The sequence below is a fragment of the Parasteatoda tepidariorum genome, chromosome 3 (genome assembly GCF_043381705.1).
Source record: "Parasteatoda tepidariorum isolate YZ-2023 chromosome 3, CAS_Ptep_4.0, whole genome shotgun sequence".
Lineage (NCBI taxonomy): Eukaryota > Metazoa > Arthropoda > Arachnida > Araneae > Theridiidae > Parasteatoda > Parasteatoda tepidariorum.
In genome coordinates this window covers 72,138,518-72,159,832 of record NC_092206.1, presented here as the reverse complement: position 1 = coordinate 72,159,832, position 21,315 = coordinate 72,138,518, and the positions used below count along the sequence as shown (strand labels likewise).

Below are 21,315 nucleotides of genomic sequence, written 5' to 3'. Positions count from 1 at the left end.
ATTAGCATTGTTAAATTTATATATTTCTCAATAGAGTTAGACTCATGTCCATAAAGTTATGGGGTAAGCCACAACCTGGGATATATGGTCCTAAAAGTTGGCCATGAAAATGATCGTAAATTTGTGCTCTGATTTGTTACTTTCCTTTTGTGTATATTTCACCATATCTCAATTGCTATTTGAAAAAATAAGAAAAATTGCACACAATTTTAAAACTTGTTGATACAAAGGCAATTTCTTGCAAAAAAATATATTTTTATTTAAATTGTTTATCAGAATTTTATTATTTTATCTATGAAAAGACAAAACATTTTAGAATTGTAGCACATACAAACCTAAATTTCTTTTTAATTAATAAACCAATTTAAAATTTAAGTGAAATCAGCCGTATAGTTTCTAAGCAACAAAATTTTAAGAAGTATTTTTTCAATTTTCACATATCAAAAACTATTCGACCGATTACGTTCAAATTTCGGATTTTTTTTTCAGTTTAAATTATATAGTTTTTAATAAACTTTGCTTACTTTACAATTATATTTTCATTTCATTATTAAAATAAATAATTAAAAATTTAAATAGGTATTTAAGCTATGTACTTTTCCTTTTGCGTGAAATTATGATCACTTTTCAACCAGCAAAAGTGATTAAATTTTAACTGAAGTTGTTGTCAGCGGTTCTCTGACCATTACAGACAGAATGTACAGTCTCATTATTGCAAATTAAAATTCACCGTCAATCGAAATTTTGACCATTGTCTGATTAATTTTTACCATTTCCCGAGTTTTTAGTTTCTAACTGAAACTTTGCGTTCAAGTTACAATAGATTACTGATCGCTGCAGGAAATTTTTTTTGACAAATATAATTTATCTTCAATCAAAATTTCAACCGGTTTCCGAATAACTAGATTGTCTAAACTTTAGCTTATAATAACCCTTTGCTTACGGTGTTCCTTGTTAAACCATTACATGTGGTCCACTTGTTGCACCAGGCGTAAGCAAGAGGTTAAGCTGGAGCACTGTGATTGCTGCAAAAGCAAGTTGATATTGTTTTCTAAATGATGCAAGTAAAATATTTGATCATTTAAAAGCCAAGGGAAAGTCTTATGACTTTCCATTAGCAAGCTAAATGAGACATAAAAAATAAATATTTTAAGGATTTGAAAATTAAATGTTTTTTGAGCTGACTTTGTCAGACTATAAACGCAGATAAAATTCTATCACCTGCGAAATTCCTTACCGCCCATGTGTTATGAAAAGAATGTTCCGTACGACTTTCGTTCAGTACTGACTGGCAAAAATAAAGTTATTTTTTTCGTTCTAAGTTCGCTTAAAATGAGATACTTCTTAGTTTCTTCCTATTGTTATTATTATTCTAATGTATGATACTTAATAAACTAAATTATCCATAATTTATTATTCGAAACTGAACTCTATTTTCCCCTAAAAGTTTTTAAACTTATTTTATTCCTGTTTTCGTGAATATTAAATTATGAACTTTTAGATGAACCGAATGCAAAAATTTTTTTGTTTTCTTATTACATATCCTTTACATAACTTTAACTTGTCGAAACAAAGTAAAAAAATAATTTGAACTTTTTCGAAAAATTGCATTTAAAAAGCTGAAAAACATATCTACTTCTTACAGATTTCTGGATAAGAGAGAAAATGGCAAAACATTTATAATAATTGGAAGTATTCGAATTAGAAAGAAATACAGATGCAATGAAATGAAATCGGAAAAGTTGCTGTGACTTTGTAAAAAAAAAGGCTTAAATAGTACGATTTTTTTAAATGCTACGATTTCTGATGATTTTTTTGTTTACTACGACTTTCTGCTCCAATTGAAATCTCTCTGGTTATGAAAACAGCAAAAGATTATACAAATCAACACATACTTACCAAATATGAAAGCCCTGATACTAAAATTCTATCTTCATCGATAAAGCAATCACCTTGCTGCATGTGAATCTGTTTGCTTTAAAGAGTCCCCATCATACTGTTCCCCCTGATCACCTGCCATACCACCATAACTTGAGGATATTTCACTGGTATTCTTCCTTTTTTCCAGTTCTTCCTTTTTTTCTTCCTGGATATTCAAAAGAGGATCTTCATCGTCCTTCTGAGAGCGAGTAATAATAACGGCACCACAGATTATTAGAACCAATGATGCTAAAAGCAAAAAGCCACAAACGCTGTAAACGATATACTTGGGGTTGTTTAACTGACCTTTAAAAAAGTCTGCCCAATCTTCGCTTAAATGAATATTAATATCAACCCAAAAGACAGGAAATATTCCTTCAGGCACATTGTCGAACTGCAGCACACCTCGCACTCGTTCCATCTGGATATTCATTTGAAATTTAATTGAAATATTCATGGTAAAACCAGAAATTGGTTCGACTTCCAGATAAGAGCCATGAGCGTCTAATTTCGGGCTCAAACCGTTAATAGCTTTCACGTAAGAGGGATCAGCCATGTGAAAATGGGGATATGAAAGTAAGGCTGGTGCATCAAACTGGCATGGACCAACATCTAAGACACCAGATGCACGCTCTCCGTTGACTTCGTAGCAAGCGTTATCAGGATTTTCTGTACTATTGCCAAACACCATTGCAGTTGGTTCGAATCTTTTCAAAGGCACTCCCCATGAGCTGGTGTCACCAATATAATCGTAAGTGATTGATCTGCAGAAGATGGATTGGAAAAACGTATAAGACTCTGGTGTATCAGGCAAAGGTGGACCCATCTCAACGTTGGTACCATTGATATCATTGCAGCTGCCCCCTTTCCAAAAGTTTAATTTTTCATTCCCATTCCAGGATGTGATGACATTCGTACGCGATGCGTCATCCACACCAGTGAAGACTGTAAATTCGCCATCATCGGTATCATTTTTATCATAAAGCCACATAAATATCCCATCTTTAAATGGGATGTTGGGCTTCAGCACTGGAGCATACTTGATGATGGGATCTTCATAGCCTTCATATGTAAGTTCTCGTACCTTTCTTTGAATTATCACGCTTTCCGATTCGAATTTCATAGCAATGGAATAGAATATTCTCCAGAAAATGTTCCAGTCCTTCAGCATATGGGCACCAATGATCATGGGGCCATTCAAAGTAGTGATGACATCATCTAGACTTCCTGCAGACATTTCTGGCTGGAAGTGCCATACCCTAGTTTCCCGGAAGGAAACGGTGCCATTAGGATGCCATTTAGGATTGTGCTTAATCCATTTACCCTTATAAACGTAGGGGCCAACTTCAGTGACGTTTAAAGGTTCGTCTTTGTTTAAGAAAGCGTCGCCATTTGTGATATTGAAGAAATAAATATTCTCATTAATAGGAAGTGGAATGTCTTCCCATGTCTTTGCTCCTAAAGAACCATCAGATAGTGCTACAGTTTTTGCCAGCATCTGCTTGTAAATTGTAGGAAAAATACTCAAGATTGCAATCGAGAGAACAAAGAAGACAGAAGCAATTCCTATCATCCATTTAGCAGCTTTAGGTGACATGCACTTTTTAGCCATTTTTTTTTATCCTTCACCCGATCAGGCAGTTCACGAAAAGAATATTTCATGTTTTGCTTTGGTTATGACTATTATCTGCTGTAAAAGTGGCGATTATGAATCACGAGGAGAAAAGATAACAATAAAAGTTTAAAAAAATCACCCGTTAAATTGATAAGATATGTTTTGTGCATAGTTTTCTCTCGCCTATTACATTTTCTTTACTGCAGTCATAAATTAAAATAAAATAGCAGTTAAAAACATGCGATAGTTAAAATGAAAATGAAAGAGAACACCCTTTATATTTTTATTTATTGACTAAAAAAATAAACAATTTCAACATCTTCTTATAAAATAAATCAATGAATAAAAGTACTAGATAATAATTAAATATGAAAGTTTTTTTCTTAATGCTTGGAAAAAAAACACTGATAAAGTACGATTTTCTAAATGATCACAGATCGGCATAATTCGAACCAAATTATAGATTATATTTATTTTTATAATTTGTTCCATAAGTAGCTAAAGTGGTGCTCCTCAGCTCAGTTTTAATACATAATTATAGTTTCAGTTTCTAGTTTCACAATTTATTTCATTTTATAGGGAAAAAAATTTAATTTGTAGATTATTAGTTTTTATATGTCTTTATAGATTTTTTTTGTCTCTGAAAATTATTCAGTTTAAAGTTAATTTAAAAAAGGCTTTGGGTTGTATCAACCTGTTCAAGCAGTAGAGCAGATTGGGTTGTGCTAATGAAAACAAAATACTAATTTACAATTAGTAACATGCACTTGATTTGTATACTTAGATAAAAATTAACGGCAATTGACATTAAAGTAAATCGTTACGTTAACTAATATATTATTTTTACTCAGCAAAACATAATAAAACTTTTAAGATAAATAAACTGAAAACAATCAGCTTAAATATTAAAATTAAGCTGGTTAGAATGGATAATTATAGTTATTATTTTTTTGGTAATCTAGAAGAAGAGGATTATATTTAATCGTATTTGATTAAACATGCTTCTTTACATGTTTCATATTTATTTTATTTTTTCATCTTCGCAAAACCGCACAGATATTTTTTTCGAATTCCTTAAATTATAAGTTGTCGGATATACAAGAGTTAAAAAAGTTAATTCGAATTAACATTATAATTACAAATTACAAATACATGAAAAAATTAAACATAAAAAAACTTTTTAAATCAATTTTTAGTTAAAATAAATTAACCAGATTTACACTCACTTTATTTAAGTTTATAGTAATGTAGATGTAGAGCATTAAATTTATTCACATGCCTAACAGCAGAGCATTAAATATTTCAGATAAACAAACTGTTTTTTTCTCTCCTTGATTTCTTCAAAACATAAAATATTGCACAATCAAATGTTTTAAAAAAAGTTATGAATTGGTATGAAAGTTATGAGCTTGTGAGCTCGATGCATATCTGGAACAAATCTGCGGGAAGACAGTCGGGTTATAATTTGGCAAGTATAATAGAAGGTAATACACCAGATGGTCTCTAGACCTGGTTTGTATTATAACGATTGTTATAATACAAACGATTGTATATATACGATTGTATTGAAACGATACGATTGTATATAGTTGTAACGATTGTATTATAACGATTTTAATTAAGTAGTAAGATTATAACGATAAGATTACATAAATTGTATTGATAAGATTAGTTGTAGCAATTATTATTTTGGTTGTAGCAGTTATTATTGTAGGTTTATTATTCTGGAAACAAATTCAAATTGTTTCGTTTTAATTAAAAATTTTATTTTCCAATAACATGATACAAATAAAAAACATAACAATTTATAATAAGATTAATTTTATCCCNCAATGATTACCATGAAATACCTTTTAGTTAAACCATAAATAATGAAAAAATAAAATAAAGATAATTAAATAAAGGATTAAAAATCTAATTAAAGTAAGGACACAATTATAATTAAAGTAAAGGAATAAAATATAAAAATCAAATTATATGAAACCAATCGAGAATATCAAAGAACAATTCTTCAAAAAAATGTGTATTGTATATTTCAGTTCCTAGATAATCTTGAAATATGAACACTATAACTTAAAATATCTCTTTGTTAAAAAAAATGGATTATAAAAAAATAAAATAAAGATAATAAAAAGTAACTAATAAAAAATAAATAAAGAAATTTCAAGCAACTATCTTTAATAAAAAGCTATCCAAACACTTAAAATAATTCGCAATGAGTGATAAAAAAAATTATCCGAAGTAAATAAAATAAATAAAAATAAGGAAATAATGACAGATAAAAATAAAAAAAAAATAAATGGATTTTTATCAGAACGTTTCTTAAACAGAAATGAATAAAAATAAAGAAAATATTGAGAGGAAAAAAAAAACAAATAAGAAGCAAAATTTGTGTCAACATTATTTTTAAAAAGAAAAGGTAAAGCAATGAATATTGAAAAAATAAGGATAATTAAGCAATGTCATAGAAAAAAATATTACAATCAAAAAATTCACCAAAATTTCCTCGTGTAATTTATTTTCTTTTTAATAAATATGTAAGAAAATTGTTGAATTTCTGTCTTGCGCATTATATGATTGCGCATGATTAGCATTTCAAAAAAACAGGATAACACTATTTCTATACTTTTTAGCAAATTCTTACTTCTTAGACAACTGTAAACCGAAAAAAATTAATAAATAAAGAGCTTTCATGTGAGTCGAATCATAAACATAATAGAAAAAAGAGCGATTTCCGTAAATGGCTAGCATTAAAATTTCTATGAATATAATATTTTCTAACATAACATTTAATATTACTTCAATTAGAGTAATAAAAAGTGTGATTCCTCAAAAATTTATTTTTATTTGCAAATAATCAATAAAAAAAGTCTTCGATAATCCTCGCTTTATCTTATCTTTTATCTCAGTTTATAAAATATAGTTGCGCTTTATAATAATTGTGAGACAAGTATTTCAATCTATTAAGTTTCGAGAGAATCGTTTTTCAACGATCGACATCAATATTTTCCTAATGCGTCAAAAAATAAACAAATTATGTCAAAAAAGTATCACATTAGTGGTCGTAAGTTCATGGTTAAGAGAGAAAAAACAAAAACACTATCAAAATCTAGCGAATCACTGCTGAGTTTGGCAGAACTGAAAACACGAAACCTGTTAGATTGTAGGAAAAAATAGAGAAGAATTGCAAAAAAAATTATAAGAAATACATTCAAGTTCGATCAAGCAATCAAATTGGTTTTCATCCCACCTTTCATAACAGTGATTCGCTAGATTTCGACAGCATTTTATTTCCTCTAATGCAAATATTAATGTTGTAATGCAATTTTTTGACTTCATTTTTGACAAGTATTTTAAAAAAATGAATTAAGAGCAGTCATTATAGAACATGCAATAGATTTGCAGCCACGTAGAGAATTTAAAAAATGTAGTTACAATACCCTAAGTCAGAGGTTTCCAAATGCTCTGAAACCCTAGGGTTCTGCGGAAGAGTTTAAAAAATTCCACCTGTCAGAACTTTTTTTAAGCTAGCAATGATTTTTAAAACCTGCATTTAAATTCCAATTAATATTCCATCATTTATTTAATCGCTTAATTATCTTTACGAAATTATTTGAAGCAAAATGCCTATGAAAGAAGAATTAGCAAATTTATTTTTTTTAAATGAATTTTTTTCAAATTTATTTATTTATTTTTTTCTAATAACAATATCTAGAATAAATTAAGAATAAGACGTACGTATATGAAAATTGCATTAGTATTTTCCTTCGCGCTTTTTAAATCAAATTGAAATAACTAAGTTACTTAATAGAGAAAGATATTTCCTTGGGAACCATTTTAAACATTTATAAGCATTTCTTTTTAACTTTCATTTCAACGAAAACCATAAGTTAGCTTATTTGTTTCATTTTCAGCTTATACACCAGAAATATATTCTCAACAAAACTAGAAACAGGTCTAGGTATGCAAATTCAATTGTTGGATCTGAAAACCTAATTTAAGATTGTTAATGATAAAACGATAATAAAAAAATTGTTCCCGTTATTAGTAAAAATAAAGTAGTCTTTTAGTGATTATAAATGTTTTTATATACTTTATTTAAAAAGAATGGAGTTTCGCCGAAAGACGGTCGATCGTTTAGGATTTCATAGCCAAAAAAGATTGGGAAACGTTGATCTAAATGAATGAATGTCCGTTAAGAGTTAATATGTGATCTATGCATAATATTCAATTAATCATTAGAAAATTTAATAAATAGTTAATGCTTACCTTTTGAATAACTGATAGCTTAAGGAACGACAGCTCTGTCGAGATAAGTGTGAATTGTTTCCGTCTTTTTCGGATCAGCAGTACTCGTTGTGTCAGGTTTCTCGGGACTCATTTTTAATATTTCTCTAGCATTGTCTGGTAAGACTTGATAGAGATCTTTAACACGTTTTTCGCCTGAACTGATGATTGATGTACTATTTGTTGTTGCTCCTCTTGGAATTTCAAAAGTGCCGTCCGATGAATTAAAATTGTCACGACAATAAGTTGATGAATAAGAATTCTGTCTGCCCTTTTCTAAAAGTGACTTCGTCTCTTCAGCATCGACCTCATTTTGGCAGTGTATTATATACAGTCCAAATACGAACACGAAGCTGGCTATCACTATCAATGCACCAAGAATTGAATAAGCAAGTTGCTTCAACTCCTTTAGTTGAAAATGCATAGATTTCGCCATATCATCATCAATTTCAGCTAGCATTTCCATCCAAAATATGGGATAAACTCCTGAAGTAACATTATGAAATTGACTGAGGTACTGGTTTTGGTTTATATAAGCGTTTACTTGAAATCTCATGGCTAGAGAAACTGAAGCTCCTGTTACCGGCTCAACATCTATGTAAGACTCGTGCAAAGAGGCATTAGGATTGAGTCCATTAACCTTGTCCAAATAGGAATCATCAGCTAAATAGAAATGAGGGAATGAGAGCAACACTGGTGCATTAAATTGACAAGAACTTATATTGAATACGCCAGAAGGAATAGGCGATGATGTCTGGTTTAGTTTGTAACTTTCGTCAAAGCAGTAATTATCTGGATTGTCCTTTGCATTTGCAAACACCTTTGCAGAGTTTTTGAATCTCTTGGATTCGATACCCCTGTGATGTCGACTTCCTACATAATCGAATGTCATGGACCGGCAAAATATCGGTTGGAAAAAAGTGTAAGTAGTCTGATTTTCTCTAACTGGTGGTCCAACTTCTGCATTGGTGCCTTCGATCTTGTTGCACTTGCTGCCTTCCTCCCAGTATGATAGTTCAGAAGATCCGTTCCAGGTCTTGATGAAATTCAGTTTCGAATGATTATATTGACCAGTATAAACAGTGAATTCCCCATCGTCTGTATCGTTCCTTTTATACAACCAAGAAAAAATTCCCTTTTCGAAAGGCATTTTCTGAAATAGTTTCCCCCACCACAATATCGAATCTTTATAACCTCCAAAAGCAATCTCATGTATAGCCTTTTTAATCACCAGTTGCTCTTGGAAAAAAACTCTAAAAGCATAATCTGCAGCTTCTTGAGTATACTTTCCCTTGTCCTGAAGAAAGGAGCTGGCAAATATTAGTGGACCATTGAGAGTGTAAATAGTGTCGTTTTCAGTTCCTTCTGAATGTTCTGGATCAAAATAGAATGATTTACGTTCCTTGTAAGATACAGTTCCGTTCTGCCATTCCAGATCTTCTTTAACCCATTTGCTTTTGTAGGTATAAGGTCCAACTTGTTCTACCTCTAGTGGCCAGCCATATTTAACAAATTTATCGTGATTAGTAATGTTATAAAAGTAAAGCTTCTGGTAGATAGGTAAAGGTAAATCTTTCCACATATCGTAAAGCACGGTATTTTTTACTAAGGTGGTTTGCTTCGCCAGTTGGGTTCTATAGATTGCTGGAAAAGCTATTAAAACAATCAGAGACAAAATTAGTAGAAAGCCTCCTATGAGGCCTAAAAACACGCCTTTTCCTCGAGAATAGCCCATTTTCAGAAGCTCTTGCCGATAAGTTTTGGGAACAGACTGGGGTAGTAACTAAATTTTACCACAGTGAAACTTTATCAGTCCCTTTTACAAATGAGATAAAAACTGACCAAATAGAATTATATTCACAATCGCACGATTCCCCGGACAAGTTTACTCCATTACCTAAGATAAGATTGTAAGGATATGAATCATTATTTGGTTAAAAATTAGCTATTGGAAATAACTATTTTTACTCTTACGCATTTTATCCTATTTTAAAAATAAGTATTTCGATGCATAATATTTATTATATAATATTTATTATATAATATTTATTACATAATATTTATTACATAATATTTATTAAATAATATTTATTATGTAATATTTATTATATCATATTTATTTTACAATATCTATCATATAATATTTATTAAACATTATTTATTACATAATATTTACTATTATAACATATATTAGTAGGTAATCATAGTATATAATATTATTATAGGCAATCGGTAATTTATAAATAACGATTTTTCAATACAGATTTTAACAATGCTAAACCTTTGGTAGTTTCTAAATCGAACATAAATAGAAATAGTTTATGAATAGAAATTTTGCTTTAAATTTTAATTCATAACATAAAATTTTAATTATTAAAATTTGCAACAAAATTTCAAATACACAGATTCAGGTTACTTGATATAATAACTAACAGTGTTTTTAGATAATTTTAAAGAAATTTTTTACTTAGAATTATATAATTGGCAAAAACTGTTTATATAATTATTTATGCATGCCACTTTTTGATTATGAAATTCGATATGGTATTTTTTTAAATTTTGATTAGTTTCATACTTTTTTTACCAATTTGTAACAAATAACTATAATAATATAAATGATCCGAAATATATAATTTTTAAATAATTTTCTTTTCAACCAATTCTGCTTTGAAAAAAATACAAAGTGGAAACAAAATTGTTTTACAACTAATATGTGACGAAAATCATTTATTTGTGACAAAAATCATTATTTCGTTGAATCCTTTCAAAATTACTAAAATGGTATATAAATTTTTATCATGGAGTATTTCTGATCACCACGTAATTAAATAGCTAAAACACATATGGAGTCAAGTTATGTATCGGGTCAAAATTTATAGCATTTAAGTGGTTGCTAAACCAGGAGAATTTCCACTGATTTGATGATAAGTTAAAAATTATTGTCTATTTTTGGGCACCACTAGTTGTCTGCAATTGAAGTAAGCAAGGGCTATACTCCGTTGCACTTATTAGTCTTATAGTAGGTTGCTCAAATTTAAAGAAAAATAACTATTACAATTACTGGTTTTTGATCATGTAAGTAAAAAGTCAATCTTATAAAATGACTAATATTCCGTAACCCCCCGAAGAAAAAAAAAATTTTTTTGTCGATAAAAAGTTTGTCATTTCGATCACATATTTCCTAATTACTTTTTAGTTTGATTAAAAAATATTAAGTTTTCCAAAATTGCCCTAAAGTTAATTTTAAACGTTAATTTGAGACAGAAAATAAAGCAAAATGAATATATGAAATGAACAGAACCTGAAGAATTAGTTAAAACCATGAATTACAATCAAAATTATAAGAACCTAACATAGTAAATACGATCAAGATTTTTCAAACAAGATGGTAAGAAAATGTATTTAGATATAGAGGTGAAAATCCTATTAATAAAATAATCTTTCGAACATCAGAGGGAAAAAGAAAAAGAGGAAGACCTAAAACAAGATGGTTAGATAGAGTAGAAAAGTGGTTAAGGGACTTGAGTGTTAACAGGTGGAGAAATATAGCATCTAGTAGATCTAGATGGAGTATACTGACTGGACAGCCTTGGACGAAAACCGATGAAGTATGACGTTTTAGTTTACCAGAATCTACATAAAAACCTTCCCTATGAATGACTTCGGCTTATGAATCACATACATATTCCGAAATCTTAATAAGCTGACCAAGAAAATGGATTGAATGTTAAAAAATATGCTTATTTGTTCATTAAAATTACGAAAAATGTAGATTTAGTGAATCCTACATACATTTCACGCATATATTTTTTAGTTTTACAATACTTAACTTAATATTTTTTAATTTGTTCAATATTCACACTTTTAAAAATTTACCTACCAAAAATGAAATTTTAGAATCATTCCTGAAAATTAAATACTTTTCAATTTAACTTTAAAAAAAACTTAATTTAATACTGATAATAATTACCCCCTCTAATAATTTGTCTTTAATCACTGTAACATAAATCAAAACCTGTAACAATCGAATTCATGCACTGAGAAAAAAAAATGATCAAAACTACCAGAATATGGTAAAATGTACCGTATGGTTTATAAATCTATGGGAACAATGAAAAATTCTGCAATTTTTACCCTAGTGCTTTGATATGGACTTTTGGTAAATTTAACAATAAATTCAAAATAAAAAGTAATATTTTTAAAAACCACGTTTTAGTAGTGGAGAATAATAATTAAGAAAAAAATTGAAAAACGAAAAACGCGGGGTGCATGAAATACATAACAGTAATGTTATATTAGTGTGTGTATGAGTGCTCTTGAGAATATGTGTATGTATATCAGTAATTGTAATTGTATCTGAATGTGGATGTGGAATATGCTTTTGTATATGCATATGTATGTGGATGTATATGTGGCTGTGCATGTGTATGAGTAAGAAAATGTGTATATGTATGTGTATATGTACTGTTATGTATTTCATGCGCCCCACGTTTTTCGTTTTTCAATTTTTTTCTTAATTATTATTCTCCACTACTAAAACGTGGTTTTTAAAAATATTACTTTTTATTTTGAATTTTTTTATTTTAAACTATGATTTTTTTATTTTTTAATTTTTATTTTATATTTTTAAAAAATTATTATTTTTTAATTATTATTCTTCACTACAAAAAACGTGGTTTTTAAAAATATATATTTTTATTTAGATTATTTTTCTTAGTCAAGAGTAGTCAAGACTACTACAAGACCACTACTAAAGTAATAGAACTTTTATTTTAAATTAGGGATACAAAAATCTTTATAGAAAAACAATACCTTTACGACTTTCATTAGTTTTATGCTGATGACAACCAAAACAATCTGGAAATGAATGAGGAAAAACTGGATCCTACCACGTGATTTTTCAGCCAATAAAAATACTCCGACAACAAAAATCTTTTCACCTGACACGTAATAATTTGAAATAATGGAATCGACAACAAAAGACAATCTCGAAAGTAATTTTTTTTTTAAATTTTAATTTTATTTTACTTTGCATGCCTTTTTTCTCTTCATTTTCATGCATTGTCATCCAATTCTGAACTGTGTGCTAAATTTGAAGTTTGTAGCTAGTCGGGAAGTTAGTTTAAAATCGATAACAAAATTCCACCCGGACAGACATACACGAAGGCAAGTTTATATAAACGTGGTAAAATATGGCTGATTAAAAATTTTATTCATTTCAAATTGGAAATAACAATCGACATGCTTCACCTGCTCAAAAGTAGGCGCCCATTTTCAAGACTTGTTAGACGAAAATGAGTAAAAAACTATAGTGATTTGAAAAAGCACTTGAAATATGTCGGCTCTTATTTCAAATTTGTATGTTTTTAAACGATATCTCACCACTTATGTTTCTTGGAATTAGAATTATTTATTTAATAAAATATAATTTTATAATTATGCTGCTTGGTGGAAAAAGAATTAAAACTTGGTATTTTTATCAAAAGCATAATAAATGTGAAGCCACTGCAACTATTTTCTATCAACTTAAAATCTTGAGTTTAGGAGGGGGGAAATCGTGATGTCATCCACTAAATCATGTTGTCAGTCACTATCGATGTATCAGCAAGAACTTTTAGGCTGATTTTGAGAAAAAAATCATAATTTCTTTCCATCTCCAAGAACTTCATTTGTAATTTACTTGGAAATGAAATTTAATTTTGTTGGTGCAGCCAACTGTACGTGACAAACAGCATATCATTTCCTTTAAACATTATTTCTAGACCAAAGATAACCCTTACGCTATCTAACTTTATATAGCGGGGTTCGATAAAAATAATCTAGTTAAACAATCTAATTTAGCAAATCTCTTTAGTACACAAACTCTCCATAACATACTTTATTTTGAACTTAAGCTTATAGCAACATAAAGTGCATCAAAAACGTTCTTAAAGACTTCTTATTTATGTTTAAGACCGTAAAAGATTATAGAAAAAAAAAGCTTAAAAAAATTTTCATACATAATTTTCATACTTAATTTTTCAATTGGCACTGTAAGAAATTCCTGATCAAATTACGATAAAAAGTACCGGCACTCAGGTTGCCGGTACTTTTTACCGTAAAATCTATTTCTACTGGAACATGTTATGGGATAAAAAATCTGAAACACCGTTCTTTTTACAGTTATAATTACAGTAATATCACTGAATCACTTTAATTGAATAAATATTTCTGTGCAAAGTTCGGTATAACATTTTACTGTACGATTGATTTTGCGGATGAAGCACCCAAAGTATTGGTACTATAGGTCATAATTTTTTTCGGAATTTTTATAGTGTATATGTAATTTTAAATTTAAGGTTTAGAGAAATAGTGAATTGAGATAAACATAGAGAAAACCGAGAAGTTTCAAATGGTGGGAACATTTTTTTCGAAATATCAAAATGAAAAGAAATTACGACTGGATTATGATCAAGATTCCGCGGCGGGGAAGTAATTCTGCAATAATGTATTTGCTTTTTGATATTTTGAAAGCCTATTTTTATCCTTTGAAACTTCGTGGTTTACTCTAGGTTTATCTAAATTAACCTTTTTTCTAAACTTTATATTTTAAAATACCAATGGAAGTAGAATTTTACTCCGTTGCAAGAAAAGTAATCATCAGCGACTGCATGCAGTTCAGTTTTATTTAGATAACAAAATATACAAATATGCTTTCAAAACAATATAAAAGCTTTTATAAGTTAATATCACCAGACAGAAATTTAATTTTGGCCATCTTTTACGATATACATCATAGAATTATTTAAAAAAAAGTTATAGTTTAGTAGTCTTACTGGAATCCTAGAACTGGTGATATATTTCGATAAATAAGGAGAACATTCATTTTTGAAAAAATAACAACTATATGACGTTGTAAGAACATTGGATTTGATTGGACCTCTAGAAATGGCGCTTCTTATACTGACGTGTCCCTAAAAAATCAAATGCGGTATAAAGAATTTTTACTTTTATTTCACTGTAGGAGAAAATCGTCTGCAAGAAATGTTTTCTGTGCAAGGAATAGAAATTTTTATTTATTTCAAATATTTTCTGATTCATTTTTAAAAAAATAATACCATTAAAATTTAAATGAGACAATTCTCCAATTTTAAGGGGAAAAAGCAATAGATTTTATTCAATAAGTTTTGATTTCCTCGTTTCTTACGATTTCAAATAGCAAACAAAAAGAAGGCTGTGCAACGTCAATTCCGGAGTTAGCTATATTTGTATACGCTTGCGATCGGAGCTTGGCATACTTATGGATACAAACAGATTTTCTCCATAACGATAATAATTTTTTTTTTTTTTAACTTTCAGCAGATTGTAAGCAAGAAAAGTTTCTTCCGCGATATAGCGTCCTTTTTATGGAGTTATTTTTGCTATATTTTAAAGCAACTGATTTTTTTTATTTTACTCTAATTATTCTACATAAACTTAAGAAACAACGTCAGCTAAGGCATTGATTGATTTTGCGCATTAACTATTTTCATTCTATCTTTAACTTCTTACTCATTAACTCATTAACATGGATTTAAAAGCGTTCCAAATATTTAAAAAATATTATTGAAAGCGCATAAACAATCATCTTCATATCATGTCTACAATCAAAATGAAATAAGCATTTATCAATAATTCATTCCACAAATGGAAATCAACTATAAGTGATAATCCATGTACATACCATATGTAGTTATCATATCTGGAGACGTGGGGGTTTTGGAATTTGATGCGTTACGCATCTATAAGCTGAGGGGAAATTTGGGTTTGATGTTGCTATCAGTTTATGTCAACAACAATTTTCTTCTGTAGTTTTGTCGGAAAAATTAACTATTTATTTCATTATTTGTTTCATTACGAATTATGAACGTAATAAATATGATATTTTTTAAGAAGCTATTTCTGTAACTATCAAAAATTATGCTATCATTAAGAATGAAATGAAATGGGAAAATAAATGGTAACGCTTAGTATATAGCAACTTAGTTTAAACGTAAATATGCTACCTTAATCGTCATGAATGTCATGCTCAAATCATGGTAATGAAATTAATTTGGCAAATAAATGATAAAGCTCGATAAAATAATTCTCTAACTTATTTAGAATTTATTAAAATTTAAATGTGAATGTGCTACCTCATTCTTCGTGAATGTCATGCTCAGATACTTGCAAGGAAATTAATATGGCCAATATGTAGCAAAGCTTAAAATAGAAACTAGTAAAATAGAAACTTAGTTTAAACGTAAATATGCTACAATATTCTCCATGCATGCTACGCTCAGATCATTGCAATAAAATTAATTTGGTAAATAAATGGTAAATCTCAATAAAATAATTCCCTAACTTATTTTGTGTATTTAATTTTATTTAAAGACTACGCAGACGATATTTTTGAATGGGTTTCAGCCTTCATAGAATGAAAGCTTAGAAAATTATTCAAATTCGAATCCTCGGAGATTTGCGTAAATTTGCATGATGCAACGGTCTCTACTTCCTGAGTTGCCAGGACATGGAATTTTGATATCGCAATGTTACTATCGATGATTTCTTTCTTTTCATCTTCATCGAATAAGCAGACAGACATATCAAATGATCCACGCTGAGAAAGAACGAAACAAAAAAGCGGGAAGAAACGCCCGGTCTGTTTCTCTCTTCCTGTCTTTTGGTAACATGTCATCAATTGAAGAGATCTTTTCTTTCTATTTCTTCCCTTTTTCATTTCGAAATCAGATTTCTTTCATTTTTAAGTTTCTAAAGTTTAAGAAGTATTAAATTGTTAAACATTCAGTCGTTCTTTTTTTCTATTCAATTTTTTCGGAATGAAATGGGCATCGAATTTAATCTATTTCAGGAGTTTAGTTGGCTGAAGAAGTTAAAACTAAGTAATTTTTTGCTTGTCTTCCACAAAATATTTGTTTATTCGGAGCATATTTAACCATAGCATTGCTTAAATTTGCTGCAACTTTAATAAAACTTATGTTGAACCATATTACCGAACTTTTAAAAATTAATTACTCGATACTACGGTTGAACTTTAACGGAGACACAGTTTATTTTATTAGCTTATTAAGATTTTTGTACATTTTCATTATATTGTGGTTTATGGTATGAATATTAAGGATCAGTATTTTCTGTATTCGACAGTAAGTATCCCATAAGTATTAAGTATCACCCCACAGGTATTTTTTTAGCGCTGTTGAAAATTTTTTAATGCATTGAACATAGGCGTAGCGTGAGAGGAGGAACAATTTTTGTTTATAGAAAACTGTTCCTTATTTTAAATTTTAGGTATTTAGACATATTTATTTTTTGTATATAATCATGAGATATACATTAAAGGTAGATCACCTAATATTTTAAGGGTTATTAAGGCCTACAGGATAAGATGGCTGGCGTACGTTTTTCGGCGTGAAGATTCGGACGTAGTTAAAAAACTTACTTTTTCGAAAATTGAAGGAATTAGAAGAAGAGGGCGACCAGCTACAAGATGGTTGAACAGTGTTGGGAAGGACTTAAAATTGTTGGGAATAAACAGGTGGAAAAATCTAACTCAAAGTCACCCTGCCTGGAGGCAGCTAATTGAGAAAGCCTTGGTCTGCACTAGGCTGTAGTGCTGACGAAGAAGAAGAACAATATTTATTTGTAAATGCATGTATAAGATTTAAAATAAACGAACTGTTTTGTAAAAACAAAAAGTATGCATCCTCGCATTACGCCTGTGTAAGGAAGTTGTAACAAATATAAATGTTAGGAGAATACACAGATCTAAAGCAATAAACAATTCATTTTAAATCAAAAAATAAAGTTTAAAAAAATAATTCAGCTTGATAGTGTGGTTCAAGAACTAAAAGACAACATAAAAGTTAAAATCAGTCTTTACATTCATATGACCAGTTTATTGATAATTAAAAAGTACTTTTGATAGTCAATCAGTTTTATTTAACTTTTCAAGCCAAGGCGAAAACTTTTTTGCTCCTAATTTTTCTTTCTGTTAACATTTAGACCCTACACAAACATGTAATTTCACGTTTAATGCATCTAGCTGCCATTACTACTGCTCAACATTTCGTTTAGAAAATTTCGATTATTTTTTATAAGTTTTTTATGATAGATATTTATATGGGTGATTCTCACGAAACATGACAACTCGGACCAAGAAATTTCTACTACTACATTTATTAAATTTCTGAAATTTCTACTACTACACTTCGGACCAAGCTACACTTATTAATATCTTACAGACAGCAGTGCAGTTTATTGACATTTGCTCGAGAAAAAAAAAAATAGAAATTCACCAAATCTTGAATTCCAGGAAAATGACATATTACCTTAGAAGTTTAAAAAACAGTCATTTTAAGTTAATAGTATGAAACTCAACTTAAGCCTTTATGTTAGATGGACCATAAATAGCTTAAATTAATTCTTTTTATCCACTGTAGAAGGNAAGCCTTTATGTTAGATGAACCATAAATTGCTTAAATTAATTCTTTTTATTCACTGTAGAAGGAAACCAAAAAATTTTTGCTGCTGATATCTGCAGCATAAAATTGTGTATAATAATCAATCATTAAATAAATAAATAACTTTGATTACATGCAAGCATATTAAAATCATACATAAACTTGGTATGAGGTTAATATTTGCTTTCCCTCTTTACAGTATTAGCAGTTAAAAAGAATTTCTGGTAACACCTCAATGACCTGGCATTTATAATCCAGGAAAATGACAGCCAGAATAATGACAAATTCGCCATTTTATAGCACATAACTTTACTTTAATTTAATATTTTGGCCGAAGACGTCTATATTCTGCAGAAAACAACAGTATTTCTCAAAATAACTCAGATAAATCTATGTAGTTTTTGTTATTCATGATTTCAAGAAGCCAGGAAAATGACAGCATAAAAACCTACTCACATTGAAAAAATATTTGAAATAGATTTTGAGCCAGAAAATTGGTTCTTTATTCATGCAACAAGACATGTTCAGATAGGAGGGTATCTAATCAATCTATTAACATAAGATATTGATTCCTGGCGCTATCTATTTTGGTTATAAATCACTAAATAAAAGTAGCCAGGAAAATGACAGATTTTCATGGGACAAACAAATTATTGACAGAAAAAATTATTTTAAACGAAGTTTTAGTAAACAATACCCTCTGCGTATATTCTAGAAATGCTTACATAGGATAAGATAAAAAAAATTAGATTTTGAAAAATGTATGGGAAGTTTTGAAGCTAGTTATTATTGGAAATATTGTTTGGGACATGCCAGGAAAATGACATTTTGATATTCAATTAAATTTTTTAAGTATACAAAACAGTCAATGCTAGTGCAAAGTCATTTTAAAATGCTAACAGCAATGCTATTTATTAATTTTTTTAAAAAAAAAGTTATTTTAGTATTATAGTATTAGATCTTGAAGCAAAGGACAGTGAATTTCATGTTTCGTGAGAATCACCCATATATATATAACGATTAGTTATTTTAATTAAAACAATTAATTATTTTAATTAATATTTCATTGGTTAACAAACAATATTTATTTCTCTCACTATATTATCTTTGAATCAACACATTTTAAAATTATGCAAGAGAAGGTTCTTATTTAAATTTTTTGCTTGTTTGTTTGCTTTCTTATCTGTTTAGCAAAATGTTGAGAAATGAGGGCATGGAAATTGAATTCCAATTATAACAATATAACAACTAAACAATTAACTTACAACGCAGTTTAATTATTATTTGACAGATTTGTAAACATTCTTCCTTCATTAAAATACTTGTATTGTTTACGCAAAAACATTAAACCACTCTAATGTTACTTCTTTTAAATCTTATATTTATAGGGGAAAGAAGAAAAAAAATTATGTTGAAAAATTATTTCCTTCTATTTTTTAGCCCTGTTCTTTTTCGATAAGAATGAAAAATCAGAAAAGAAAATGCTTCGGTTACAGTAGGTTATGCTCCAGAGCACAACCCAGACCCTGCTCATTTGCATATCAATCAAAGAGCTTTCATCACCCCCCTTTAACTCCCCCAAGCTATTTGTTTGTTATCTGCACCCCGAAATCCCCCCTTTATTTAAAAAGAAATGAATGGCACCATACTCAGAAAAATATTTATAAAAACCGCTTTTCCTTCTCCTTTTTCTCCGCCTTTTATTCAACTTTTTTCTTTATTTGGAAAAGAAAAAAAAACCGAAATGAAAGAAAAGAAGAAAAGCTTAAGAGAGGAAGATGAGAAATTTTCGGTGTAGTCCCGAGTCATCCCTAAGGGGGGCGAGATTGGATGATCATTCATCCTTCTCCTCCTGATCCAACGATGCCTAAGAACGACTTGATGCTCAAGATCTTTTTCGCTTCACTTTTAGAAAACTTTTCTTCTATCTTCCTTCCACGACCCCTTTTGAATTTTTTTTTTGTTCTTTTCCACCCTTCTTTCATTTTCATTATAAAACTGCTCGCTATTCTTTTAATTCATGCCTACTTCTTCAGAAAGCTGACAATATTTAGAAAAAGAAGGAATATCCACGTTCGAACAATCATTTATCTTTAAACCTTTTCGAACAGTGATTGTTCTTTCGGAGGAAAGTTCTTCTTTTTAAAGAGAAAAAAAAAGATCAGCCTCGAAAGACTTTTTGAGATCCCCTGAGGAAAGGTCTTGTAACCTACACTTCGTTTCTATATCTATTAAAAACTATTCTTTCAGTTCTTCCTTTAGAGTTAAGTGATGCTGAAGACGTGCGGGGAATGAAAGAAAGAATCTGGAATATTTGAAAAATTGGCAAAAATATAAGAAGAATCTACAGTTATGATTAATTCAACTCATCTCTCAACAATATAGCAAAAGTCCAGTGTCTCGATATCTTAAGCGATTTAGTAACACTTTTGCGTAAATATTTTTGTTTGTCATCTCAACTTATCAATTCAATTCAACTTCCATCAATTAAGTTTCAACATTTTAAGTGTTTTAGTAATGTTAAGCAAATTGTGCTATGTAATTCGGCTTTAAACTTATTTGGTATTTTTTTCAACGATCACCAAATATTTCACCAAATCTAAGTTTCTGATCGTATCCACCAATCACATTTTATCACCGTCGTTGAACAGCCAACCCAATTTTTTGGGTTTGAACCCAATTTCGAACCCAATCAAGAAGACAAGGGAACTCCCGGATCAAGTATTGGGAGAAATACGCCTTCGTGGAGGACTTTTTGATGGAACTAACCCGCTACATGGAGAGGAAGACCACGAGAATCTCCCACGGTTAGCCTAACGGCAAGGGGACTCTAACCCATGATCCGTCTACCACTGAGGATATTTCATTTCAGCACTGTGGTAGACAGGATGCGGAGTTCGCATCGACCAGCTATTGCCGGGTTCGAACCCCGGTTCCCCTCATTGGAAGGCGAACGCGCTATCCCCTGAGCCATCGCGGCTCCCACCAATCACATTGATTTTCTCTTCTGTTGGA

At 29.7% G+C, this 21,315-nt stretch overlaps 1 protein-coding gene across 1 annotated transcript in view; it reads right to left on the bottom strand.

The window, feature by feature from the left end:
• LOC107437591 (uncharacterized) overlaps positions 1 to 9,645 on the bottom strand; it is a 12,766-nt gene extending 3,121 nt beyond the window's left edge. Inside the window, exons 1-2 of the mRNA XM_071179225.1 lie at positions 7,830 to 9,645; positions 1,900 to 3,538 (exon numbers count right to left, since the gene is read on the bottom strand). Of these exons, the coding sequence (XP_071035326.1) occupies positions 1,949 to 3,538; positions 7,830 to 9,557 (3,318 nt within the window). The 5' untranslated portion in view covers positions 9,558 to 9,645 and the 3' untranslated portion in view covers positions 1,900 to 1,948. The remainder of the gene's footprint in view (positions 1 to 1,899; positions 3,539 to 7,829) is intronic.
• Between the last annotated feature and the right edge of the window lie 11,670 nt (positions 9,646 to 21,315).